This window comes from Australozyma saopauloensis, chromosome 6 (assembly GCF_035610405.1).
Source record: "Australozyma saopauloensis chromosome 6, complete sequence".
NCBI lineage: Eukaryota > Fungi > Ascomycota > Pichiomycetes > Serinales > Metschnikowiaceae > Australozyma > Australozyma saopauloensis.
Window position 1 is genome coordinate 710,046 of NC_086136.1, and position 27,043 is coordinate 737,088.

A 27,043-nucleotide genomic window follows, 5' to 3' on the forward strand; every position below is an offset into this window, starting at 1 on the left:
CATTTTCAGTACAAGAATTAATTCAGGCACTGTCATAATCGTTTCCCCCCAAAAGCCCTTAATGGAGGAACCTGAAGACCGAAATAACCGACAAACCCAAGTGTTTAGAAGTAGAGTATCTTAGTTGTGGCAATTTGGTTACACGATGAGTCTCCTAAATTTATTTGCTTCCTTTACATCTAACTGAATACACAATCAATGACACTTTCTTCTCGGCAAAAGCATCATTAATATCAGAAGATGGCCTCAAAGTTGATTAGGGATTAAAATAAGTCAACTGTGAGCTTGAATAATACCACAGTCGATCAAATATGTTCGTTTATTAAAAGATATCAATCTAGTCATTTCTAATGGCAAGAACCGCCTGTGTGGCGTAATGGTTAGCGCATTTGACTTCTAATCAAAAGATTCCGGGTTCGAGTCCCGGCATGGGTTCTAAGCGGTTTTAGCTCAGTTGGGAGAGCGTCAGACTGAAGATCTGGAGGTCCTGTGTTCGATCCACAGAAATCGCATTTTTTTGGTTTTTTGTCTTGATAATCTTCAAATTGATTTTGTTGAATATAAATGTCTACTAAAAAGGCGTATATCTATTGAGCAGGGCCATAGAGAGCGGCCTTTTCTTTCCAGAAATTCAAGGCCTGCTCACTGAGCCCAATATCGGCGCTTATATCCTTAGTACCGAGCACCTTGCAGTTGTTTAATATTAATAGCTCCGAGATGACAAAGAACTTTCGTGGTTGATCCTGAACTTCAACCTCTACCAACTTCTTCAATGAATACTCAAATAATGAGACGGTTCTGGGTTCTGACCAGGAAGTGTTTGATACCTGAATATTCAAGTTGGGATCTGCTCCACAATTGAGGCTTTTGGCGACTCCAGCTACATCAATTTTCCTAACCAGGCGCACCAACTCTGCATTGAGATTCTCAGTAGGACTTAGAAATGTCTTTTGCTCGTATTTGTGGCGAATATAACGTAGCCTCAGTTCGTCTGAGGCATCTGGAGTAAGCTTTTCGGAAACCGTTTCTTCTAGGTAAGCATTAACGCTATTGTTGTTGATGTACTTGAGAAGAACACGCTGCTCGGCCTTAAAATTGTCCAACTTGAGTGACTTGACTTTAGAAATATGGGACCCCATGTTCCTGTGACAAGATGAGCATTTCAAACACACAACTACCAAATTGTTGAGGGAGATCCACTCCACAGAGTCAGCAGACCCACAATCAGCACAAATGTCGTTGGCGCTACCTTCAACAGCACGCACTGTCGCCAAAAGATCATCTTCAGCTTGGAATCTACCAGAATAAATGGAGACAGGTGATCCCTGTCCCCGTGGCACAGCGTGCAGACGAGGCTTAGACTGGACTGCCAGATCTATCAGTTGGTTGGGACCAGACGAAATCAATCTGTTTGTAATCTGCCCGGCATTATACAATGCTTTCATCCAGTGATTTCTCTCTTCATTATTGAGAGCCTGAAAAACATGCTTGTGACCGGAGGAAGAGATAATCTCAAAGCAATAATTTCTCTTGTCATGGTTGAAAGGCTTAACACTTGCAATTGCAACGTCTATGGGCCTATTGATTGGAGATGTCCCGTTCCTCCAGTCAGAAAACTCCATTAATTGACCGTTTCTCAAGACAACCCATTCCTTGTGCCATCCAAGCTTCCCTTGTCCTCCCAATGCATACAAAATTCCAGACATGTTCGGGTTTTGATCTGTGTCGTGACTCACTACAGACAGACCCGTGTTTGGTTGTGCAATCGGTGATGCCGGGAATATTTGATCTGGATCCAAAGATTGAGTGTTGATTCTTGGCCGACCAGAATCTGGCGCCTTTTTCTTTTCAGAGAAGTTGATGGGGCTCTCTTTGAGTAGAAGTGTCAATTCTTCGTTCGATTGACAAGTCTCAATCATCTGACGTAATTGTAATTTCTCGCTGTTGAATCTGGACAAAGTGTGAAGATATAGTCTGCATTTCTCATCTAGAAGTTGTTGACTTTCTTTATTGTCCAAAAAAAGATTGTAGTCCAAAAGACCATTAGTTTGAGACAAATGCGAGAATTTCATTAGGTTTTCAAGAAACTGGTTGAAATATTGATTGTTCGAAGCGAGGTTCAAGGAGTTCAAATAATCGAACTTCAGGAGCTCAAACGTTTTTCTCTTGAGCAATAGCTTCAGCTGGGGCCGATCTTTCTCGTTCGACAAGTACTTATTAAGCCAGTCATAAAACTCTTTTGATTGCTTCTCGAACATTTTTTTCTTTGGAGAAGACTCATATCCCGGCTCCGCTAGAGGAACACTGCAATATGTGGAGATTTTGGAGATGAGGGGCTGGCTAAGTATTTCCTCTACTATGAATGAGCAGTTGGACTGAAAAGCGTTGAAAATCAGAGCGAACTTGGCGGCAAACGCAGCATGCACATTGAGCTTCGATAAAAGGGGATTGAATTGGGCATCCAAGATGACGCCGATGATGTCTATGATCTTATTACGACGGAGCATGAGCTGCCCTACAATCCTTTCGAAGCCCTTGAGTTCTTCATGGAGTTGGAGAAAGCCTCGTTTGATCCGCGGAGCATCGTGTTCGTATCTATTGAGCACTTTACGGAACTCAGGGCCATCTTGTAAGTCGAAATGGAAAGCTTTACGTAGTTCTTTGACACTGAACTGCTTGTCAGATACCTCCTCGGATTCTACTGTTCTGGGCAGAGAAGGCTCGATCAGTTCGGGGGTAATAGGATCCACCCAGACGTTGAATTTAAACAAGAAGAAATGTCCCTTGGCGCTTTTCTCCCACACGGAAACGGAAACAAGCCCCGAAAACGTTTCATTCTGAACGGAGTCGTTTACAATTACAATATTCAGGTCCTCAGTTGGAACTAGGTCCTTGAAGGATATCTTGGAGATCTCTTGCGGCGCAGACTCCCATTCGTTCAGCAGTAGCAAAGTTTGTAGTTCCGAGAGCTCACTCTCGGGTCCTGTACTTTTCACGATAAACAATTCGTTTTCTGGATTCGAGATGGGATTTAGCCCAGACACATCTACATGTAGTTTCACCCGATGGTACGCCTGAGGCACATTGAGAAGAAGAGGCAGCGAAAGCAGCTCATTGGCTACGTACCGCAACGGCTCGTCCACACTGAGGCCCAGTTCAGTGTATGTATGGGAGATGCTAGTGCATTTGGCGTTCTCCACCAGAAGCGTTACTCGACGATGATCTAGATCGTCACGAAAGACTATTTTGCGGAGAGCCGACTTCTCGGGCTGTGATGCCGTGTATGGCAATGCAAGCGGGAAGACGGTGCTCATAGAGAATGAAAGTGTGGTCGATCGTGAGTGATAAGTGATAAAGTGTGGTAGGCGCGGCTGAGAACTCAAGCTAAATGAGAGGTCAATAATTGGGAATGGTATGCCTTTTTTTTTTTTTTCAGAATACAAGTGGGAAAGAGGAGAGTATTTATATTTATTGCTCGTTTCTTTTTCTGTTTAATTGGATCTTTGTGTCTGATTCGAGTCAATGGGTAATGTGGAGTTTGTGAACGAGGAGCCAATGGATTCATCATCAGACAATGACAATGTGACCCATTGGCTACTTTCAAAACAATCAATATCATATATATTTTTCACACAAACATGTACTCACTCGAAGAAATGGCTGTGTTCCTGAGATTCTTATCTCCAGATGACAAATACACCAAGAAAGAATCTCGCTTACCCTATCTTCCCAAGACAAAAAAATATCTTCTGACAACATACTAATTTACAGAAATATTTATTCCTCTGAATTTGTCTTTCGCCTTTTTCGCCTCTTATGCATCCATCTCTCAAGTTCATCTCGATTACCCCAGATATCAACTACATCCATCCAAATGGAAGACGAACGTTCCAATGATATGTGTCCGGTCTGTAAAACGGACCGGTACCTTTCGCCCAATATGCGATTCCTCATCAACCCGGAGTGCTACCACAAGATCTGCGAGTCATGTGTGGACCGTATCTTCTCTTTGGGTCCTGCAAAGTGTCCCTACCCTAAATGCAACAAGACACTTCGAAAGAACAAATTCAAGAACCAGCTCTTTGAAGATATCAATATCGAACGTGAGGTGGATATCCGTAAAAGAGTTCTGGCGGTCTACAACAAGATCGAGGAGGACTTCGATACCCTTCAAGACTACAACGCATACCTCGAGAAGATCGAGGAAATGGTGTACAATCTCACCAACAACATCAACAAGGAAGAGATCGAGAAGGAGATAAGCCAGTACCAGACAGAGCATAACATCGAGATTTTGGAGAGAGCCACTCGAGAATCTCAAAAGAACGAGGACTGGACAAAGCTCCAGGAGGCCCAAGAAACACTTAGACAGGCCAAGCTTCAACTCATCAAGGATAAGGAGGAGGAGGGTGTCGCCGAGCAGAAGCAGCGGAGACTCAAGTTGGTGGAGTTGCTTCAGAACTCGGATGTAGACCCCGAAGAATTGATGAAACAGCATCGCGCAGAAACCTCGCAACGGTCCTCGCAGCGGGAGCGCGACATCAAGACCCTCAGTAAACAACTCGAGGAGAAGATTCTCCAGGCTGCCGTCAATGCCCAGGGCGGGGTGGAGGCTGGTCCTCAAACCCCATTCACTCCATTCTGTGGAGACAGAAATCAATTCAGCAACTACACTCTATTGGGCAAGCCTGCCAACGATCTTGTCGATATTACAGACTCATACCACGATCCATACGTCAATAAGTTGGCTCAAAATAGAGAATACTTGGGTAGTGGATGGCGCCTCAAGACTGTCTACGAAAGGGCTTTGGACGAGGCTTTCATGGGCCTCAATTGTTTCATAGATATCGAGAAAGCAGAGCAGTCTCAAGCACAAGACAGCGCGCCTCTCGCTACATAAACCTCATAGATTTTGCATGCATTGTTCTATTACAGTAGAAGATCCTGACTGGGGAAATTAGCCACGGGCAAGCTGTCGTCAGCTACAGGATACGAAGAGGGCAGATACGGATCGTAGGGCTTCTTTGCGGTGTTCTTTTTAGGCGAAGCCTCTGCTTGTGGAATGGCTGGTGATGCGGGCCGAGATGACTTCAAGGAATTTCTCAAGAAGGTTTTAGGCGTAGGTGTAGGCGTGCCGGGACGCGAGCTTCGTGATGCACAAGACTCCACAGATGTTCTCATGCTGTTTTCAGTATCTGAGAGTTTAGTCTCCGTGTCGTCGGAGATGTTGAGGATGAAGCTACTGGAGATGGATTTTGAGCTAATTCCAAAGAGCGACCCAAAGATACCCAGAGAGCGCTTTTCTAGATCTTTGGATGCAATCGCAGCCTTGATCGCCTGCTCATACTCATTTTCCTTGTTTCGAATCCGGCGAAGATACAATTCATGATCTCTCTTCTTGCGCTCGTCTATTTTCCGCGAGGCCTGCTCTAGGTGATGCGCTTTGATGATCTGAATGCGATCCTGGATAAACTTGTTACTTTCCTTTTCGACAACATTGGATATGCGTTGTGTCATCGATTGCTTGTAGCGTGATACAGGCGGCGTGGTCGCTCTCTGCAGCTCTTTAGGTTTGGGACTTGACGAAGAGCTATTCGTGCTTTTGTTCTGCAACTCGAGCTTCCGCGCCAGAATGTACTTTTCGCCCAGCGCCCATGAAAAGAGCGAGTTGGCCGTGCCCAGGCTTATGAGCGCAGCAGCCGTTCGACGGCCGGGCTCGGTATGGAGTTGTGTAGTGGAGAATTCGGAGTCAACCTGATCCCACGCAAGAACCTTCAGCGCCAGCAGCAACCCAAGCCGACTGTGGGAGAATTGCAATACATTGTTTTGATTTGTGTTGGCGACAAATTGCCGCGTGTATCTCTGGAATGAGTTGTAGTATCGATTGGCATTCCCCAGTTGATGTAGGAGAAGCTCGGGATACACCGGGGCTGCGCTCTTGGCCGCGGCAGTTTCGGCAGCTTTCGAGTTGTTCGGTAGTAGGCCGTCGACCAATTCTTCAATTGTGGGGGGCATTACCGCAGATATTCGGATGGATGTGGTTGGAGATACTGGGAGTCAAAACAAAAGGAAGCGGGGACTGTGGAAGATAAACAGGAATTAGGAATTTTAGTTGGAGGGAGCGACGTGCTTCTTATATAGTTTTGAAATCAGAATTTCTTTTTTACTCAGCTACAAGTTAGTCCAATTGTTCAAGCATGTACGCGGAATGGTACTAGTTAATGTAAACTAATAGTGAGTAGAGTAGTACTCACTGTGAGAGACTGAAGTGTGCAACAGTCACCAATTGTGTCGCTCATAATTGGAAAATTAAATCGAGAAAATGTGAAATTGAAAGAGAGAATTTTTCTACCTTTTCCCTTACATTCTTTAAAATTCCCAAACTTTTCCGTCCCCTTCTTTACTGAAAAGTGAAACTGTAGCCTCTTCACACTACTAATACCCCCATACTAAAACACATACTAAACATGGGTGTTCAAATGTCAACATTCCCACAATATCCAGATGTGCACGTGCTCCTAGCGTATTTTCCAGACGTCGCAAAGACGAAACTCGCTTCGGTGAAAGAAAATCTCGTCAGCCGGAACCCAGAATACGATTTCTGTTTCTTGAGTACTGCCAACCTTGTTTCGCTCCAACAGCTCCAAAACGGAGTCTATACGGCGGTGAGAAACCAGAAACAGGAACAGATGAAGGCCAGCACCATCTACACAGAAATAATGTTGAGCTTGTCGCCTGTCAACAACATAAACGAGGCGTTGAAACGGTTTGGCGTCGACGAGACTAGAAACGATATCATTGTATTGAAAGTAGTGCAGGCAGAACAATTGCAGGAGAGCGAGAAGGAATTCAGTGCCAAATTGGAGTCGATTTTGGACTCGAAGCCGGGCGCTTTGACGGACGATGTGCTCTACAATGGCTTCGACGCTACGAAATTTAAGAAACTCTTCAAACTACTGGGCGTAGAATCACAGGAAGAACTTACGCAGGGCGCGATCGAGGGCGCGCTCTTTCGCGGGTTGTAATATAGATAGACGTATACTAATGTACATGTACGAGGCAATCGATGCTCCGTAGACACAGATGCAAGTATTGTTGATGCAACCTCCACTATCCGGTGAAGGCAAAACGCAGAAGGCCGAAAGCCAGCGTCTTTTTTGGTGTTTTGGTGAAGGACAAATCAGCGTCGCTCTCACTGAGCTGGCTCGGCTGCAGAAACTCTTGCGACACCAGCGCCGCTGCTGCCGAGTCTTTCGTTGGCTTTGTCTCCGTCTCGATCACTTTTTTGGTCTTGACAGCACGCTCGACTTTCAATTTCGCAGCGGTAGAAGTCTGAACTAGTTCCGCGGACTCTTTCATCAGAAACTGACTTCGCCACGAGCTGACGGTGAATTTGATGGGACTCTCTTCGATCTCGTTCTCGTAACCCTCGTCAGCCTCACTTTCAAGTTCGGTTGAGCTTTTTGTTAAGGTCGAAGAGAACAGTGGTCTGTCGACAATGCTGTTAGCCATTGAATTTGTACCAGAGAGACAGCTGTCGTTGTCGTCGTCATCATCTGTCAAATAGTTCACGACGCGCTCACCAGGAGCAACGTCTTTGATCGGAGACGAACTTTCATCAGGGATATCAGAATCGCCAGTCAAAAAACTGGACTGGGCTTCGAATGGTTTTTCGTAGCTTGACTCCACGGGCTTTGGCATTTCGATTTGAGTGAGATTTTCTTTCAAAGGAGCTATTTTTGCATTTTGCGAGCCAAAGAATTTGCTACTAACAGGAACACAATTGTTTGTGATTGGAGTGAGTCTCTTCAATTTCTTCGCATTTGGAGAAAGCTTAATGGTCCTGTCAACCTGGTTCTTCACACTTTTCAGTAGTTGGATTGTAGATGTAGCCTGTTTTTGTACAGAGAAGAAACTTTCAATAGTACGCGAAGCAGAAGAAGCAGTCACTTTTTCTACAATCTTTGGTGGGGCTTTGGGTAAGGGGCCTCTTTTCAAGAGTAATTCTCGTGAGTAGAGAACTTGATGAGTTGAAGGGTGAAGCTTTCCTAGACAGACTCCGGTTTGAATCTCTGGACTTTGACTTCGTCCACAACAACTCTCGACAACTTGCATGTCAATAGCAAAGTTTGATGGATACTCGTTCAATGTAGCAGCACACCCCGTTACAGGATCGAAAACCTTCGAGAATTGAAACGCCAAGTTGGCTTTGAAAGCTTCCTCCAAAAACTCAGCAGACACAGGCTTTTTCTCAGCCTCCAAGGCGGCACAGATCGCCTCCCAAGTGCCGTGTTTCAACACGATATTATAAGCTGTCTTCATTCCAACACCAGCGATGCCCTTTGTATAATCGCACCCGGAGAGGATAGCTAGTGACCGCCACTGCTCAGGCGTGAATCTGTGATACTCTGTTTTGAGTTTGTGAAGATTGGCTCTGTCAATCTCAACACATTCTCCGTAGTCATTTAGCTTTGTGATCAATTTGCGGCACCCAAAAACAAGCAAGTCAGAGTCCTCAGAAAGAATACCGTCTACAAGCCCGATCTTCTCGAGGTAAACCATCTGTGGGTCTGCTTCGTAAGGGGCCACCACGTACTTGACCCTCTTTCGATCTAGCTCCATCATAATCGCCTTTGCCATTTCGGGAGTGACACCAGCAGCCTTCATGAATTCCTTCCATGCTGCCTTGCGATTGCCTACCTTCAAAAAATTGTTGGCGGCGTCCTTAGCGACCCTCCTCTTCTCTCGTCTTTCAAGAGCAGTCCCTTCTTTCGTAGGCAACGAGGCGCCGTCAAATACGAGGTAAGGCTCGACGCCAAAATATCGAAGCATATCGATTTTTTTCATGACCGAGGTAATATATCCTTGCGTTGGTCTGTCCTGGCACAAGTCTTGCGAACACAGAATCAAGCCTCGGTGTAGCCAACCGTACGCATCCACGGCTAGCGTTTTGCCTTTGTAGTCTGTGAGAGAGATCTGCACTTGGATCTCCTTGAGTTGGGGCAACAAGTTGGTCACACCCATTGTTTATTAAGGAAAGATGGAGGTGTAGTTGATAAGATGAGCAGGTGAGAACGAGAATATGCGTGTCACAAGACGCGTTTGATAAAGGATAGAGAGAAAATTTGTTTTTGATAGAGGAGCTGAATGGATCCTTTTTATACTTTTTTGTGTTTCTGGAGTGCAGGCGGTTCTGTTCTGCTTCTGATGGTATGGTATTATTGCAATGGGGATCTTTGACATATTAAAGGGATCGTACTAATAGGCAGCTGTTAAACGTTGAATGAATTTCTAAATTCGTGAAGTTAATTGAAAATCGTTTTAAATTATTGGTATTCCTTTTTTTAGCTAAAGTTTCCTTATCTAGTCTGAACTGAATTCCGCTTATGATCTATTAAGGCAGGTAAGGTGGCGCTTATAAATGGAGAATCATTTTACAGAGAAGAATTGACTTGATTTATAGGCATGTTCTGTTACAATCTCTAGCTGCTCATTGATATTTGCTTGCGTGAGGAGCCTTTCCTTCTGTGTTTAAATTAGCTGTAGAAGTCTCTTAATTGCATCTTGAAGTAGAATAATATTTTGCTATATTCTTTGACAACGCTTTGAATTTGGAATAGATCGCTGTCACATGTGCTTGGACGTTCATAAATTTGAAAGTAATCCTCGTGAAGAACAGAGGAGACAAGGCAAAGATGATTCATTGAACGTAATTTATCTTTCCTGGTAAATCTAGGCTTTAATACTCATAAATTCCCTGAAAATGTCCGTTTCGTTTTGTTTTTGTTCAAACCCGAAGATATGGCAATTCATTAGTATATCCAAAGTGATCTCAAGGTTGAAGATTCAGTAGCGCAAAACAACGGCTTATTCTATGCTGAAAATAATACCAAAAACGTGAGCTCTGAAATTCTTGTCAAACAAAAGCGGAGGTATTCAAGTTATGAACATTGATTGAAGTGAAAGTGATATAGCAGTTCCGGCCAAATCAATACCCAAACAATTCAATACCCAAACAACAGGCCGGCAACACGCGCTTCTACATGACATCATTTCTATAGGGCATAGAATACATTAAACGTGAAATCAAAATATTAAAGAGACGAATTAGGTTTGGGCTCGGGAAAGAGATAATACATTAATGCAGGAGAGCACAAAGCTCTTGAGTCGGATCCTGTCCTTACTTCTTTTTTGGTTGATACATCACGGGTTGCGATGTTGGAAATTTGTGAAATGGAGGTCTTACAAGGCTTGTCTGGCTTGCGTGAGTCTGAGCAACTGGTCCCTTCTTGAGAACCTGACCTGATGAAGATGATTGCATGCTGTGACTAGCTCGACGATTGGCTAATTCAGCAGCTCTCTGATGAATGTGTGCCTGTTTCAATACCTGGCCAGCGTCATTTGTGACTTCACTGGAACGGTCAAGAGCAGGAAAGAAATGCTCTCTTGAAGCTGGAGCAGATTGTACTATAGGAGATTCAAAAGCAAGGCTGTCGGTATTTATGCCTAGATTCCATGGCTTCGAATCTATGTCATCGATATTGAGAGCGGTGTCTAATGCACCTTGTGGTGGGCAGCCAGTCTCAATGCTGCTAATGTCGTGTCCATTCATAAACATATTGAACTGCTTATCCTCGAAAAGAGTGCTTGATTGGTTGACATTGACGGTTTGTGGTACTGGTTGGTTGCCAGCTACAAAATTCTCAATCTTAGCTTGTTGGGGTAAGAAGTCACAAGAGAAGTGGCGAGCCATGTATGGTCTTTGAGTCTCGACACCAGTGTCGAGAGATTGAGTCATGATATTGGAAGAGGACTTGGAGGGATGGAAATAGATTTGGGTTGGAGGTGATTTGTGTGTCATCAAGTTCGCATTTGCGTTCCTTATAGCCCGAGAATCAAACAATGGAGCAGTAGATGGTCCTTGCATGCTGTAGATGTTGGCCATATCAACATTTACACGCATCTCAGGTTTAAAGTCGTCTGGCTTACCAGGAGTTGGACACACTGGCGATGAAGGAGCAAGAATGGTCTCGAGCTCATCTACATCATCAGCGGGGGTTTTTGACTGGACTGTGTCTGCGACATTATTGGTTTTTATTCCATTGAATTGCTCTGGAACTTGTTGAGAGAGGCCGAGGCGAGAATCTGCGGGCGCGTTTCTCAATGTAAACATGCTGACTGTAAGAGAAGGCAAAGCTCTGTCATTAGTAGCAAAGTTGTAGATGAAGCACCCGTGAATCTTTCCGAGTCCCATCTCGCCATCGCAGATCACTTGCAGAATGGTAAGGTCATTCAAATCGTTGTATGAATTGGAACCATTCATCAAAAAAGAAAGGTAACCCGACCAAAAGCTATTGATAAATGGAACCTGAAGCATGAAATCTTGATTCTGGTCTCTGTAGCCATTTACGGCATCTTCAGTGCTAAGCAATATCTCCTCCAGTCCCTTATAAACGGTTATTATTGAGCGCCATGAAAGAAACGATTGGTTACTTTTGGTCTTTGGAACTTTTATCTTTAAATATGACAGAAAATCGCCGTTTCCGAGATTGATAAGCCTTGAGGATGCATGTGGGGACATGGGTGATGAAGAGTTTGGTTGATGAGTAAAATTGATGGCACAGAGCACGTTGTGAATAGGAACGTTTTGAGAAACCATCGTTGGCGCAATAGAAGTGAGTTGCATGAGGAATTTTTTGTGGTGAATGGTCTTTGCAATCTCAGCAAAGTCCTCACACGATGGAGGCTGGACCGGTGTTGGACCCAGAGAGGCAAACGAGTGAGAGCCTAATACAAAATCTCTATAGTGAAATGCCATGCAAAATTCAAAAATGTTGAGTCCCACTGAAGGGGTGCTGAAAGTTTGAGACACGGGCATCACGGGAACGTTGTTCTCCTTTTGAAACACAGGTTGAGGTGGCGGAGCTTCATCCATGGTGAAAGGGGTGTTACTGCTATCGGCATCTCTGTTTTTCAACAAGCGCTGGAGTCTACACGATACTTGCTTTGCAGTGCGGAACACGGAGGTACGACTCAAGAGCATCCGGGATAAGATCTTGTTGCGCGACGTGTACCGAAAGATCGCCGGGTCATTGTGGGAGATCTTATACACCTTGTATTTGTTCCAGCAACGAAGGAGCTCCTCGTCCAAGCTAGTAGTCCATACCTTCTGCGAGCTCAAGATGTCTGTATAAGCCGAAGAAGCTCTGCTTCTTGCTGGCGAGTCGAGAGTTTCAATCTTAGAAGCAAGCTTTCTGCAGGGCGTTTCAGCAGGAGGATTTGTATGAGAGAGACTGGAGCGTGCCGAGCAGTCGCTCTTTCTACGAGTCGGTGTAGAGGTGAAGTCGTTGGAGCCAGGCGATACACGGTTTGGGCGTGGAATAGAGTCGAGAAAGTAATCCTGGGGAGATAAAAAGAGCTCTTTGTCATCGGAATCCTCGACGATTGATGTCAAGTTGACTGAAAGAGAGTGGCTGTCGTTCTGGCCATTCTGCGACATGGACCATACATCCGAGGCAGACGTGCTCACCAGGTCAGAGTGCGTATCGAATTCATGAGCAAGAGTAGCAGCGGAGCCAGCTCCAAGATTGAAATTTGTCCCTGTCTTTGCATCTATGTTCCAGTTGGAGCTTCTGCGCGAGCCGTGGTACATCGGCAGTTCTGTTTCTGAGGAGTGTGCGATTTCTTGAGATGGTTTTGAGCGTTCATTGTTACCACTAGGAGTGGGTGGAAGCATATTTATAGGTTTGATGTTGTGAAATCGGGGAGGTGAGCGATGTAGAGTGATTTCGGAGCCGAGACTACAGCACTAAGGAAAAGAGCGTCCAGAACGGGAAAACAAGCCGAATTACCGCGTGTTTCGGCTAGAATATATAAGTTCGCTAATACGGAGCGAAGAACAACCTCGTTGAAATGTTTCTGGCGGTTTAACGGTTTGTTGACGTTTCTGAAATCAATCAAAGCGTGCCTTTCTGGAAAGCGATTGGAAAATAAGCACTGGTCAGCTGATGTATTCTAGTGGGTTGGTGCTCCAAGCGGTTTTCAATGAAGTTCTAGTTGAATTATAAAAAGGAACGGTGTACCGATAGAAAAAAATCACGTCGCTACTTCTGATAAATATGTGGTTGCAGGGTACCGCGATTCGCGAAGGAGCACTGTGCGCGGCGCGAAACGGCCGGGGATAATTACCGATTAGATTAATTGGAGCTGCGAAATCGGGGTAAATAAGAGGAACATCGATGGCTACTTATACATCTTTGAATTTCTTTTTTGGGTCTCGAGTCATTCGTGTCTTTTTTAATTCCCTGGCGGTGTTGATGTGCGATTGGGGTCCCTTGCAGTAGACGACTCCTTATCGCAGGACTACATATTTCGCAGGTGAAGCATGTACATGAACCTCGATGGGGCTCGAGTAATAGGCGGCACGAACACTCGATAAAATTCAGAGTAATATTCCTCGATGTGAAAATAAGAAGGGGATTGTTACCAGTTGAAAGAATTTAACTATGCTCAGAGTAAAGTGGAGATATACGAGGTATCTCTCATTTTTGGACCTATTTAGGCAGACCATTTAAGAAGAGAAAGATGAGGAAAAATGGTGTGCAATCACTTTATTAGAAACTACAACAAGATAGATCCCTTTCTGTGTTTAGCTCGAGATGAAAGGAATAGGCTCTGCCAGGGCCAACGACCGTTTAGAATTTGAGTTGGCTTGGTTTAAGGTAAAAGGCAATTGACAGAGTGATTATGATCATGAACAGACCCATTCACAGTATCAGTGACATTTAAGAGTAAAGTTTCCAGTTATTCTCCGAAATCATTCGAATGACAACTCTTCAAGCTTATGACAGTTTTCACTAGTTGAGGTCGACAATTCATCAAAAGAACTCGCAAAACACTGCCAAAAGAACTAATTTGGAATAACGCAAAAACAGAGCGCATAAACCCGAAGTCCAGTACCTCATCTGCAGAATTCTTTCACAAAATCCCAGAGTTTGCCTAAGCGTTCGTGGGACTCTAGTGCCATCTGTGCACATTAATAGGTTTTCATATCAGATAGACGATTCGGTGGTATCGCCCCTGACTTAGAATCAAACTTCTCCTACGTAAAGTTGGCATCAATACGTTTAGACTCCAACTTACGTCTTTTAGTTTTGAAAGCGCAACTATTTGCAGCCATACCTCACGTATTGCATATAATTTGTTTCAGGTGATAGCTCTTTGAAAAATGAAGATACACCAAAATTCGAAAACGAAAATAGAGACTGAGATGGTAGACTTCGAGTCAAATTTCGAAATTTATTTCAATCAAATCGATAAATTGACTGTCCCATTGTCCAGCTCCCCATGCACCAAAAGCTAAGAGTGGTCAAGTATGCAAAGCTAGAGATCGGAGTTAAAGACATATATTATGGAATGAAGTTGCTCGGGATATTTGATTTACTTTAATTTGTCTAAGAGAGGACTGTCTCAAATATACCCAGCAAAGGTATACCTCTTAGTCAGAAAAGTCCCAAAACAACGAGACAAAGCGTACTTGTGAGATAGAGTCATGAAACATTTGATTGACATTTCATGCTGAAAATAGTAAAGTCGCATTTAGGACTCGCCATCAGTACTAAATACCGTGTCTGATACACCTTCTTGTCGCAGAAAGAGAAAAAGAAGAAGAACAAAATAGGATAGCTTCGCTATTCGCACCTAAGCTTTCCCTGATTCTTGAACTCTGCTTGAATATGGTTGAGATCCTTGTAGAACTCAGCACAGAAGTTTGTGTTTTGTAATTCGCAATTGATGAACATCTTACGAAGCTCAAACAGAAATTGTCGAGCGATGTCATTCCGAGCTCTAGAACCCAAGCGGTCGCATGCATCTAACATGAGCTGACACTCATCTGAAGTATCGTTAGGGTTCTTCTCGGTTTCCTTTCTTTTCGTGTTGGTGACTTCCCAGTGAACATCCCCCTTTTTGTTTTGACCTGATATTTTTCCTGTCATTATAGACAGCGAAATCTTTGGCGGTTTCTTCTTGCTGCTGTTCATAAAAGTTGCAAACTCTCTAGGCAGTATAGAGCACCCTTGGATAAATTCACTCCGAAGAAGCCTCGTGGCAGAAGGACGAGACGCCAGATCTCTAGAGAGACAGTGATGTACAAATTGTTTACACTCTTTTGAAAAGACTCCCAAGAGTTCAGGCGCAGACTCATTTACAATTCGTTGAAATGCCTTGTAACTTGGTAAGCGTGCGGTGGGAGGCCCTCCTTTTAGTAGCTCATAGGCAGTGATGCCTATTGACCAGATGTCAGCTTTGCTATCATATCCATCGGATTCACGGACAATTACTTCTGGGGCCATCCAGTGCGGTGTACCTGTCATTGTCTTGCAAACTTGTTCACTGACTGAAAGTTCACTACTGACACCAAAGTCACCTAACTTCACATGTCCTTTTTCAGTGAGAAGAATGTTTGCCAGCTTAATATCGCGATGAACAATTTTCATTTCATGAAGATATTCTACTCCAAGAAGAACACCTTTTATCAAGTAGCACGTCTTGTCCTCAGGAATTTTCCTGAAGTGTACAAGTAAGTCGTGACACAGGCCGCCAGCACAGTATTCGAGAACGATCCAAATGCAAGTGTTTTCCATAAATGTGCCATAACACTGATTCAAATACTGAGACCGAATGTTCACGAGTGTGTGGACTTCAGAGAAGATTTTGTGAACATCCGATATCTTGTCAATGTCCACCACTTTCACCGCAAAATAATTTCCTGACTTCTTATGGCGTGCTTTATAGACTTCCCCAAAAGAACCTTTTCCGAGAATTTTCTCTAGCACGAACTCCCGACGTGACATGGGAAGAACTGGTGGTTTTAATTAATACAAGTAAGAGGGATGCCCTGTCAGAGGTGGATACAAAGGCGTTTTTCCAAGAAGAAGTACGCATTTTTTATATCTTTCAATTAAATTTGGGAGATTGAAATAAAATTTTCGATGTGTCGAGCAGAAGATCTGTTCAGTTTTTGTATTGCAAGATTTTGCCATGGCGCCGAAATGCATTCAACCTCAAATTGGTAAACGGACAATTTAACTCAGTTCTCATGAAGATATAAGTTGATACTTCAATCTTTTCAGAGTTCAACTGACAGAATTCATCATTGAAATTCGATTAAGTGTGCTTGCAGTTTCATCAAACAAATGATGAAGCTTGTTCCGAAATTTTGGAGATACCTACGTCAATTCAATTCAAGAATTATAAATTGTTGTTGTAAATTATTGAAGCATACCTTTTGGTGGCAGACAGTATCAAATTTATTGGTTTATAACTGTATTGAATGAAATGGATTTGTTACATATGGAGATCTTGGACCGGCTAATTCAATTTATTAATTGGTCAAACAAAAAATTCGGTCTATATTCTGAATCATTTTACTGACAATGATGTATCTATGAAGTTCCCCAGATTCTATTAATCATCACTTCATCTGAGCCTACCCAACTGAAATGGACTTAATTGGAGAGATTGTGGAGAGAAAGCCGGCCCAGGCTAATGCCCCAGTAATTGAGAATGCTTCCAAGTTAACCGGGTTTCCCAAATTGGAGAAAATAGACTTCAGAGCGAAGAAGTCGAGATTCAGATCTACAGCTAAGAAGGCCCCAAAAGTGGTGGAGCCAGAGCCGGAAATTTCGGAAGCGCAACGAATCCATCAAGAGAATATGGACAAAATCTCCCTGTTGACTATCGACGAGATCACAGCAGAGAAAGAGGAACTTCTCGCATCTCTTGATCCAAAACTTCTTCAGACTCTTCTTCAAAGAACAGAGGCAAGACAGAATACGGATTCAGCACATTCTCATCATGTACATGCAGAGGGTCATGATGGATGGATTGGAGGAGGAAGAGATGGCTCTTCTATGCCAAAGCTTGATGACGCCGATGTGAAAAGAGCCTTGGGAGTGAAAACGGTTCAATTCGCTGAAGAAGATAACAAGGTTTTTCCTGCAACTGAAGAGATTGCTGTTGAGTCCAATGTAGCTGAAGCCGGCGATGAAGAAGATGATGAGATCGCACCAGAAGGTTACCAAATCATTGAAGAAGAGCCTGCTCCTCAGGAGTTCAATGTGCACTTTCCGAAACCAAAGACAGCCACTGAGGATCCTGATCTAGACCTTAATGATCCCAAGTTCTTTGATCAACTTCACGAAAAGTATTTCCCGGACTTCCCCAAAGAGACTAGTAAGTTGGCATGGATGACTACGCCAATGCCTAAACGCAAGATCAATGTTTATGAATCCATAAGCGACATGAGGTTTGATTTTAAGGGAAATTTAGTCGAACTAGATGATAAATCTCAGGATGTTCCTACGTACATGGGACTCCATCACCATTCAGACAATCCACAGTTGGCTGGCTACACTATCCCAGAGTTGGTACACTTCTCGCGCTCAGTCGTTCCAACGCAGCGCTGTTTGGGTATACAAGTCTTGGGAAGAATTCTACACAAGCTTGGACTACATAAATACAACATCATTCCAATGAGTGCAAATGATCAAGAAGACGACAACTCGGAGTTTGCAGAGGAAGTTAAAGAGTTCCGCAATCAATTTGAGGACCTTGTATGGGACCTTCTTGATCAAGTCAGGGCCATTGACTCAATCACAGAGGCTAGTGATGAGACAAAGACGAAGAACCTCTCGGTTAGAAACTATGCCTTGGAAGCCTTGTGGCTTTGGAAACAAGGTGGAGGTAGACTCTGGCGCGAGGCAAAAACAGAGGAGGAAAAGCTCTTTGAACAAATGCAAAAGGAACAGTTTGCGAATAGCAATGTCTAAACGGATTACTTCTAGGATTACTACGTGATTCCATCTAGAGATGTTGGTATGAATTTGAGCCGACACTGATGTCAAAATAGCATCAGATATCGCGGAGGCATTTAAAATTGGAAACCTTATAGTCCAGCATGAGACCAGAGCTCCAATGGACAGTAAAAGAGTCGCGCACCTTCAGAACGAAGATTTGCGACTCAGTCGCCACCACTAGTTCCCCTTTGTGATCGCAAGCTTAGTAGACGCAAAGGAACAACGAAGGGATCACCGGATCAGGTTGAGAAAAACAAAACGCTTTACCCAAGGAAAGATTCAGCGATCACTATCATTGTATTATACCTGCCATATGAATTAAACCAATTGATCTTCGCACAGAGACACATTGAACCGGTGTTCCTGAAACAGGTGAATTTCTTCAGACCGGCCAACTTAAGTTGTGCGAGTACTACAGGCTCGTGACAGGAAGAAAACGTTTATTGATGTGGTACCTAATGGATTGAAAAATTCGCTATGAAATGGTGCCGCTGTTTGTATACAGGACACTGGCTGCAAACGTTTGGCTAGGGTTCTGGGAGTATCAAAGAGCAAGATTTTTAGTGTGGAAAGTGTTCATGAAAGGAAAGCTTTTTCATTAAACATTTGCTTTGTCTTGTCTGTTACGCGATAGAAGCGAAATGGCTGTGTTTCAAACTACAACAAGTCTTGTCGTAAAAAAAGACTACAGCGAGAGTTCAGATTGTTTTCTCTTATTCTGTATCATATTATATTTCTTCTACCCAAACTTTTGGGTTTTGCAGCATTGTACGGTGCAAGTATAGGTTTTGGACATATCGAGCTGAACTTCAGTGTACATAATTTGACCAACTACTTATAAATGAAATCTAGAAATGAAATCAAATTCAAGCAAAAATAAATTGCCAAGATTCTTCATTGCTAAAGTCCACAATTAATTTCCGCCTCTTTGGACCTTACCCCAGATACCTCTACCTACTTGTTATCCCCACCATCAAAATTGACGCTTAATTGTATGTGCTCATAACCAAACAATATAAATACTGTAGCCATTTCCTGCCAGAAATCCCTTTCTCTTTCCCATCCCCTCCTTTCTGCTGCCAATGAAGGTCTCTCTTTTGACTTTGGCCGTGTTTCTCTGCAAAACAGCTTGTGGAATACATCTCGACACCGCATTTGAACGAGACTGGACGGAAGTCACCTTCGGCACTCTTGAGAATGTCATTGAGCTGTCCTCGGATCATACTTTTGGCGTGGACGACAACAAATACCTTTACAAACTCGACATCAATGATAGAGTCGAGTACTACATCGACTTAGCACTTCATGATGGAAAATCGTACGAATTGGTTGGCCCGTATATTGCCACGTTCTCCGATGACAACAAAGTTTCTTTCCACAGAGAAGCCAGCGGAGTTTTTGTGGATTCTATCTCTTTGAAGGCTCCACTACAACAGATCGCATATGGACCAAATGGCGTATTTGTGTTGCTGCAAGATAATAGCGTCACATTGTGGAATGGAGAGGCTTCATTTTATCTAGGTAAAGTTGAAGGTTCTGAAATCAGTATCCATCAATATGACCTGGACGTTTACATTGTCTCCAACGACTCTCTCTATAAATTAGTTGGTGATGAGTTAGTGGAGGAGGCGCATACCTTCCCTAAAAAGAATCTCAAGCCCGTTCTTTCATCTGCTCATATTAAGAAAAATCACAAGGTCGGTGCTGCTTCCGCTGGGAGAGCTGTTTTAGTACCCAAACCAGACTCAATTGCCAAAATCGAGAAGTCTCAACATCTTCAGCATGAATTGACGTCCGCCAGTCTTTTAGTTCGCTACTTCTTAAAGTTGAAGGATCATGCTCTTGACCTCGGTCAGTTCATTTCCAGCTTGAAAAGCTCTCAATCCTCCGCGGGCGTCCTTGAAAATGATGATGAGTATCATGTCGGAAGCTTGCTTGTCTACTTTAATGACGAACACCAGCTGCTTACTGCCAGAGATACAACTGATGGTTCTCTTCTCTGGACGACCGAGCTTCCAACGAAGGGCCCATTATTGAACTTGATATCTCGTGGCTCTAACATTATTGTGGTGAGTGAGTTCGGCTATGTACTCGTAAATTCAAGAGATGGAAATGTGATCTCAACCGAAAGAGTATCTCAGCCCATCCAAAAGGTATTCGAATTGTCTACAGCAGATGGGTTTGAGACATCCATTGGCGTCAAATTACCAGAGGGTTTCAAAATTCTTTTCGACAACAGTCTGGTTTCATCGCAATATTTGTTGGAAACGCAAGATAATGGATTACAAGGGTACAAGCTTTTGGACCAGGAGCTCATTCCAACTTGGAAATTGAATGTCAACGAAGCCTTGATAGCCGTATCTCGAAATGGCAAGCAAGTCTCCAACGCTGTAGGAATTCCAAGGTACGATCGGTCTGTTCTCCATAAATTCTTGAATCCAAATCTCGTAGCTGCGCTCACCAGCAGCGAAGGTGCCCTTGGACTCACTTTGCTTGATGGTGTTCTGGGAAGAGTGTACTTTGAGCAGATCGTGTCCTCCGATGAAGTTGCTTTTGATACCGCAAAGATAGTTCAACGTGACAACTGGGTTGTGGTCTCGTACGTTTCGCAAAAGGATGCTCCAGAACAGCGTATTGTGGTGTATGATTTGTTTACCGACTCTACTTTTGCTGACAATGACGAAATTTCTTCGTTCGATCACCTCGCCGTCAATGTGTCCTCTAAATCATTCATTTATCCTGAAAGAATTGCAGCTCTCGCCGTCACAGACACAAAATTTGGCATCTCTACAAAATCTGTCCTCATTTTCACAGAGGAGGGCAATTTAGTTGAGGTTCCAAAGCACATTCTCAACAGCAGAAGAATTGATGACCACAAATTGACGCAGAATGACTTCATGGATGACTTCAAAATGACTCCTTACCAGCCTGTGATTCAAAAGGACGCCTCTAAGGTTCTCAACCATAAGTTGAAGCTTCGAAGTGATGGATCAGATCAGATCTTGGTGCAGCCCACTGAGCTCGAGTCAACTGCTGTTGTCTGTGTTGTAAATTCGATCAACCAGTTCTGCTCCATTGTTCTGCCTTCCCTGTCTTATGACATTCTCTCAGCCTCGTTTCCAAAGATGAGCTTGATCTTGACTTTAATAGCTTTATTGGCTGCCTATTTAGTCAGTAAATCATTTGTCTCTACGAAAAAGTTGCAAGATAAATGGTTAGACTAATTGGCCTACAGCAGGGTAGCTAGACTGTATTAAAAAGTGTTTGAATTGTATTGGTATAGAAATGAAAAATGCAATATGCTAAAATCTCTAGGCTAAAATGCTGGGCGACTCTTTAATGTACGCAATGATTTTCTGTGCCTCGGGCTTAGTTGAGTCTAATCCGAACACAGACCAATCTACGTCGTCATCCACAACCCCCAGACGCTCACATTCGTAGACTTGCCAAAGCATCTCGTAGTATGACGCTGAAACCAAGTATTTTGCCATCTTATCGACGAGAAAAAAGTTGTTTGTTCTTGACTTTTGCGCCCAGAACAGAATTTTGTTACACTTGTCCACTTTTTCAACGCACATAAGGAGGACTTTTGTTGAGGTCATCAAATTATGGTCATCACATTGGATCAAGTTATATGCCCGCAAGAACAACTTCTTGGTGTTGGTGTAGGCTTGTAAGGTAGTGAGCAAGGGTGAAGAGTGAATTTGAAGTGTTACCAAGGTAGCGAGCTCAATGCTGAAACGATAATGAATGGGAATCAGCTGATATTTCTTCTTGTCACCGAATCTCTTTTCAAAGATTTCGATGATTGCTTGGCAGCACATTATCGTACGGGCGATGACCTTCTGATATTCCTTCAATTCAATGTCGGACTCAGAGAGGTAGTAGACGTAGAGTTGTAGTTTGGTGAATTCCAATGAAAGCGAGATGAGATCGTGTGAGTAGAGTGGGGAGCTAGGGCCCATGTATCCGTTGAGGATTTGTTCGTACATGTTGAGGTGAATGAGCTTGCCAACCTTGTGAGGATTGGTTAAGAAATCGCCCATACTTTCGTTCATTTTCAGTTGAATGAGCGAAATTTTGAGGAGAGAGTTTATGAAGTCGTCTCTGGCAGAGATTTCGTCCTTTTTGAATAGGTCGAAATTGGCGGCTTTGTCGATAATGTAGTCTTGACTGAAGCCATTGTAATTTGAATTCGAGAGGCCAAGATATACAAGCCAGAAATTCGAATTAATGTTCACATACTTGTAGATGCGCTCCCGGATGATGTTGTTGATATCAGATCTGGCATCAATATCCACGTTTGTCTTCTTGCTGAACTCACGAATGAACTTTAGCTTGTGCAATCCAAATTGGAGCGCCAAGCTTTTCATGAGCGAAGCATATTTGATGGCAATATTGGTCTGAATGTTGTGAGAGGTGCGATTTGGGAGCGGCCATGAGGTGAGGATAAGGAGAGCTACCAAGGAGTAGAGCGAGCGAGGGGTCTTGAACCAGCAATTGACCACGACCAAGTTCTGAACATGCGCGGAAAGGAGGGAGTAGTCTTCTGTCAGACCATGCGAGATGTAAGCTGTGACAATAATTGTCCAGAACAAAAGATCGCTCTCCTTGTGGATGTCATGCAAGTCTAGGCGGAAGAAAGAGTCAGGCAAAACTGGTAGATAGTCGCAGAATTCTTCGCGGAATTTCTCGAACAATGTTTCAGCACGGTCGCGAGAGATGGTGAGTGGCAGGGACATGAGGTTGGAATGAATTGTGAAGGAATCTGTGTGAACTCTGGTTGGGATCGGGTCAATGAACAATTTGTCGTCGGACTCGGGTTCGGGAGAAAAAAGAGCATCCTGGATGTCGGCGACGCTGGGCGCAGGCTCCTTCTGTGCAATTAAAGCGGCCTGCTGGGCCAAGATCTTCTTGTCTACGAGCTTTTTAAGTAGTTCCTCCTTGCGAGACACCACCAGATAGAGCTGCCGCTGCAAGCCCTCGACCAGGCGAAGCACTTCACCCGCATGGTCGTAGTCGCGATTGACCGGCTTTGCAGCGTCAATGTGGCAGGCAAGGTTCCGTTTCGTACAGAAGGTGCACGGAAGAGGACTGGTCTGGAGAGCATCGCACACGGTTTTGTTCGCTCTGCAGCAGCGACAAGATTTGAGGAGTTTTTCTTTTGTCCAGGGATTCGGCGCCGCCTTTGTAATTCTTCTGTGCATAACGATCGCCACCATTAGGTTACAGTTGTATTGTGAGAGACCTGAGTTGAAAGAAGGGAGGTCGAAAGTAGAAACGGAAGAGAAGAGTCAATTCTGTTTCCAATGCAATTTCCAATGTAGTAATCAATACCGAGTAGGGCACTAAAAGATGTAGCCTTTCTACAAAAAGAATAAAGGGGAGTAAGTAAATAGTAAGAGTAAGAGACAGCGGAATCAAGAAGAAACGGTTTGAATCTGCAAGTTCTAATTCAGAGGATTCTCTATTTCTTTTATAGTGAGACTGGAAGCAAATTGACGAAATGTGCTTGAACGGCTCTTCACTATATAGTGTACACTATAAGTACAGTTAGACGGGAGTTGACAGGCGATTGACGTAAGGTGGTAGTCAAGGAGGACTGGTAGATGCAATTAAAGACGCGTATAAAAAAAACAGTATGTTTGAAAAAGTGCAGACGGATGGTGATTTTCGCACCTAATATAGAAAGCGTAAAAGCAGGTAATACGTGGATGAAGTGTGGTGTAATGGCTGCGAACGTGAGCCGCTTATCGGTGATGAGTAATTTCTGGGAGTTGATTGGTCGAGGGCTGCAGCCGATTCGGATCAGAAGCGATGGTGGGTGCCATGCGCGGCGGCTATGTGTCAGCAGGAATAAATAGGGTTAATTTCAGTTGAATTCATGAAGATGAGAACTTGTGGTTGGACTAACTTTTAAATTTTAACTGGGTTTTTCTTTATTTGAATACCTGGTCGTTAGAATTTCTAAATTGATTTTGTTTGTTTTAGTAATCAGTAAGATCAGCTTTCGGTTGCGGCCATATTAAGTGGAAAATACTGTTTCCCGTCCGATCAACGTTAGTCAAGCCACTTAGAGCCACACTGAGTAATGCAGTGGGAGACCATGTGTGAAATTGTGGTGCTGCAATCTTTTTGCCCTTTTTTATGTAGCACTTCTGTCGTATTTTTTTCTTTTTTCATCCCAATTTCTCCTTTTTCATTCTCTATCTTTCTTAATTTTATGACATTTCTTTCGCTTTCTTTCTTTCTTTTCTGTTCGGTGCTTATGGTTGGTTTTGTATAGTCAATACTAGTTCACAACCACCATAAACATTCAGTCAAAAAATTTGCATATTTCCTGGAGGTATCAGGAATAATCAAATACGGTTTCTTTTCTGATTCTAACCAAAACTAGCTTTTTCCATCTATCAGTTTCTCCAGCTGCTTCTGTGATGATCATCTCATCTCCCTAACATACGTTAGAAAGCCTCCACTGTTGACACAATAGACCGAGTATACATAGTCGCTTAACGTCAATTGCAAGACGTTCCTCTGGCTTCGAAACAAACTCCACAGAATTCATATTCAGACACACTCTTGACGATGGAACTACCGGTTCACCTCTACAACTTAGCACATTACAAGCCTCTCGACCCCATTCTGCGTCAACATGCCGTCAAAGCAGACACGTATGCTTATGAAAACTCTGTGAATTTCCCACTGTATTTCTCACATTGTTCAGGATGCGGCACCATGAGAATATGTGGATTGACATGCTTCTATTCAATTCAATACTCAAAGACACCAAAGAAAGATAGACGAACTGCAAAAGTGGGCAAAAAGGCTCCGAGAAAACGTACGCTCCATGTGCGGTGCGTGTGTGGCCATGTACAGAAAAGCCCCCTTCTAAATAAGAAGGAAGTGAAAGCTGTAGCTCCGTCTGATTCTTTTAGAGAAACAAAACGCAAAAAGAAGAAATCGGAACTCTCGGCACTTCTAGAAAAGAAACGCGAAAACGAAAAGATAGCCAAGCCGACTCTTGACCTCATGGCATTCATGCAATAGGCCCCATCAATTAGAGCATGTGATTCAATTTTCTCCCTGTCATTACTATACATTAAATACACATTAGAGGCCTAGCCCCATGAAATTTGCGCTATGCTAGAAGATTCCCGATGGTTTTTCCGAACCGGTCCGAATTGGTGGTGGTGGCGATAATTAATGCTTCGCGAGCTCTCTTTTGAGCTGCTGTTTCCCGTTGGCACAGCCTCACCCAACGCCGACGACGATAAGTGAATCCATCCGGTGGCTTGTCTCCGTCAACAAAGTCGTAGACCCATTTTTCGTCCGCGTCAACATTGACCAAATCCATGATGTAGTTTGACTTGACCCATTCCAATGGTTCAAAGTCGATCTGCCAGTCTGATTCGGTGAACGTCCAGTTTTGTGGAGCTTTGATCTCCAAGATGGTGGCCTTACGTGGAATATCCGGGAGGACAATTTTCTCTTCCTCGTCGTCGGATTTGACTACTTTAACTGCTGGTGCTGGGATAGTTTTGCCATCAGCGTCAACAGACTTGGCTCGCAACGGATGATTGAGCGCAAAGAAATCATTTGTAAATCCAATTGGCTCCCATATGTGTTTTGCGCTTAGGCGATGAAGCTCGTAAACCTCGACCTCCTTGGTATCCACCGGAGAGTTTGGATCTTCTGGAACCAACGCAGACATGAGTTTGGTTTCCATCTTGTCGGTCTTATTAAGACGGCTGAGTCGTGCTTCTTCTGTGTATAGCGAATCTAGAAGTTTTCCTCTTACTTTTGGATGGAGTGTGATTGCCGCGGACCACAATGAAATTATGAGCATGGCCTTAGCAGGGAATACCTTGAGAAGAAGCGGAAGCGCCAGAGGCACGATGAATAGGTTGACTAGAATCACAGCGCACAACAGAAGATATACCACGCTGCTCAACTCAAAGTCCTCGAACAAGAAATAGTGTTGTCCCCAGCTCACAGCCGCATCATACAAGCGGATGTAAGGCACCAAGTGGTTTTGCATATCTGTGAAATTCATGAGAAATTCGCGAGATAGCTGTGGCGCTGGTTTTGGCGCCTCGAATTTATCTAGTGGCCTGCCCTCCGATGGAATCGGGTTTTGCCATGTATACTTGCCATCTACAAACAGCGGGTCTGGGGTATGTAGCCTCATATAGTGAGGAACCATGAAATGCTTTAAGAGCATGAATGGAGGCACAGCAGTGAGCAAGTATGGTCGGAGCACCACGAGTGTTGCCATGAGTAGAACGCCTACTGTAAGATAGGGGTCTTTCCAGCACATCATATACGTTGCATCGTCAATGGCCTCGAAAACAGGCGACACGCGTTGCGCAAACTTGATACTATTTAGTGTCATCAAATTGATTGAGAATGGCGGCCGTGTGTTATGTATCTCCACTCTTGTGTCATTGGAACCAGGACCCACCAACAGCGGGTCAATGATCACATTGAGAACACGCTCGATCAACCGGTCGGTCATCTGATTGGCCACTTTCTTGTGGTCATCCTCCAAGTACCAGAACGAGGACACATCATTGGGTTTTTCTGGTTCTGTAATCGAATAGGAGCTCGAACTTCTTCGGATGACCTTCTTCGGCAGCGACTTTGGGGTCAATTTTGCTTGCGGTGCATTTTCGGTGCCTGCAGACTCCGTTGACGGGGGCTGTTCCACTGCTATAATGGATTCGAGGAAATTTGTGACCTGGTCCATTGGTCTATAGTTAGTGAGACCCTGCGATAAGATATGCTGGGGTAAGGGGAGATGGATGTTGCTGTGGGTTGCTATGTTGGGGGTTTTGCTTATGGAAATGTATTTGAGTAATTGAGCTCAATCTTTTTTATTTTTATATGGGGGAGTTTCGTTTGTCTCGAGTATTATAGGTGTTCTGCTTTTGTGTTGGGTCACTGAAGCAAAGACTCAACTTTGTTGAGTTGAGTTTTGGAAGTTTTGAAATAGAATCAAATTGATTTGCGGTTTTGTTGAATTCTTGTAGCTTGTTTTATCTGATTAAAAAGAATGAATCGTTGCCGCTTTTCTCTCTACTATTGAGTTGTAATTATGGGTTGATAGACACTGACTTCGGTATGAAATCCAAAAAGACTTGTGATACATACTATTTTTAAAGTCAGAAAGACTTAAATTCAGTGAA

At 43.7% G+C, this 27,043-nt stretch overlaps 12 protein-coding genes and 2 non-coding genes across 14 annotated transcripts; 7 read left to right on the top strand and 7 right to left on the bottom strand.

The window, feature by feature from the left end:
- Nucleotides 1–362: 362 nt before the first annotated feature.
- PUMCH_004889 lies at nt 363–435 on the top strand. The gene has a single exon. It is a non-coding gene; the product is annotated as a tRNA-Arg (tRNA).
- A 4-nt stretch (nt 436–439) lies between these two features.
- PUMCH_004890 lies at nt 440–512 on the top strand. The gene has a single exon. It is a non-coding gene; the product is annotated as a tRNA-Phe (tRNA).
- Nucleotides 513–587: 75 nt separating this feature from the next.
- Nucleotides 588–3,314, bottom strand: PUMCH_004891 (uncharacterized protein; the record flags this gene model as incomplete). Its single annotated transcript, XM_063023808.1, has 1 exon — nt 588–3,314. One exon carries the CDS (start codon nt 3,312–3,314, stop codon nt 588–590), a length of 2,727 nt encoding a protein of 908 aa, XP_062879878.1.
- Nucleotides 3,315–3,874: 560 nt separating this feature from the next.
- On the top strand, nt 3,875–4,900 carry PUMCH_004892 (uncharacterized protein; the record flags this gene model as incomplete). Its single annotated transcript, XM_063023809.1, has 1 exon — nt 3,875–4,900. The coding sequence occupies one exon, from the start codon at nt 3,875–3,877 to the stop codon at nt 4,898–4,900; it is 1,026 nt and encodes a 341-aa protein (XP_062879879.1).
- Nucleotides 4,901–4,929: 29 nt separating this feature from the next.
- Nucleotides 4,930–6,015, bottom strand: PUMCH_004893 (uncharacterized protein; the record flags this gene model as incomplete). The annotated part of the gene is made up of 1 exon (XM_063023810.1): nt 4,930–6,015. One exon carries the CDS (start codon nt 6,013–6,015, stop codon nt 4,930–4,932), a length of 1,086 nt encoding a protein of 361 aa, XP_062879880.1.
- Nucleotides 6,016–6,467: 452 nt separating this feature from the next.
- Nucleotides 6,468–7,025, top strand: PUMCH_004894 (uncharacterized protein; the record flags this gene model as incomplete). Its single annotated transcript, XM_063023811.1, has 1 exon — nt 6,468–7,025. The coding sequence occupies one exon, from the start codon at nt 6,468–6,470 to the stop codon at nt 7,023–7,025; it is 558 nt and encodes a 185-aa protein (XP_062879881.1).
- Nucleotides 7,026–7,110: 85 nt separating this feature from the next.
- Nucleotides 7,111–9,024, bottom strand: PUMCH_004895 (uncharacterized protein; the record flags this gene model as incomplete). The annotated part of the gene is made up of 1 exon (XM_063023812.1): nt 7,111–9,024. One exon carries the CDS (start codon nt 9,022–9,024, stop codon nt 7,111–7,113), a length of 1,914 nt encoding a protein of 637 aa, XP_062879882.1.
- A 1,156-nt stretch (nt 9,025–10,180) lies between these two features.
- Nucleotides 10,181–12,736, bottom strand: PUMCH_004896 (uncharacterized protein; the record flags this gene model as incomplete). Its single annotated transcript, XM_063023813.1, has 1 exon — nt 10,181–12,736. The coding sequence occupies one exon, from the start codon at nt 12,734–12,736 to the stop codon at nt 10,181–10,183; it is 2,556 nt and encodes an 851-aa protein (XP_062879883.1).
- A 1,954-nt stretch (nt 12,737–14,690) lies between these two features.
- Nucleotides 14,691–15,854, bottom strand: PUMCH_004897 (uncharacterized protein; the record flags this gene model as incomplete). Its single annotated transcript, XM_063023814.1, has 1 exon — nt 14,691–15,854. One exon carries the CDS (start codon nt 15,852–15,854, stop codon nt 14,691–14,693), a length of 1,164 nt encoding a protein of 387 aa, XP_062879884.1.
- Nucleotides 15,855–16,502: 648 nt separating this feature from the next.
- On the top strand, nt 16,503–17,831 carry PUMCH_004898 (uncharacterized protein; the record flags this gene model as incomplete). Its single annotated transcript, XM_063023815.1, has 1 exon — nt 16,503–17,831. One exon carries the CDS (start codon nt 16,503–16,505, stop codon nt 17,829–17,831), a length of 1,329 nt encoding a protein of 442 aa, XP_062879885.1.
- A 1,109-nt stretch (nt 17,832–18,940) lies between these two features.
- PUMCH_004899 (uncharacterized protein) lies at nt 18,941–21,082 on the top strand (the record flags this gene model as incomplete). The annotated part of the gene is made up of 1 exon (XM_063023816.1): nt 18,941–21,082. The coding sequence occupies one exon, from the start codon at nt 18,941–18,943 to the stop codon at nt 21,080–21,082; it is 2,142 nt and encodes a 713-aa protein (XP_062879886.1).
- An 87-nt stretch (nt 21,083–21,169) lies between these two features.
- Nucleotides 21,170–23,080, bottom strand: PUMCH_004900 (uncharacterized protein; the record flags this gene model as incomplete). Its single annotated transcript, XM_063023817.1, has 1 exon — nt 21,170–23,080. The coding sequence occupies one exon, from the start codon at nt 23,078–23,080 to the stop codon at nt 21,170–21,172; it is 1,911 nt and encodes a 636-aa protein (XP_062879887.1).
- Nucleotides 23,081–24,443: 1,363 nt separating this feature from the next.
- On the top strand, nt 24,444–24,905 carry PUMCH_004901 (uncharacterized protein; the record flags this gene model as incomplete). Its single annotated transcript, XM_063023818.1, has 1 exon — nt 24,444–24,905. The coding sequence occupies one exon, from the start codon at nt 24,444–24,446 to the stop codon at nt 24,903–24,905; it is 462 nt and encodes a 153-aa protein (XP_062879888.1).
- A 91-nt stretch (nt 24,906–24,996) lies between these two features.
- On the bottom strand, nt 24,997–26,604 carry PUMCH_004902 (uncharacterized protein; the record flags this gene model as incomplete). Its single annotated transcript, XM_063023819.1, has 1 exon — nt 24,997–26,604. The coding sequence occupies one exon, from the start codon at nt 26,602–26,604 to the stop codon at nt 24,997–24,999; it is 1,608 nt and encodes a 535-aa protein (XP_062879889.1).
- Between the last annotated feature and the right edge of the window lie 439 nt (nt 26,605–27,043).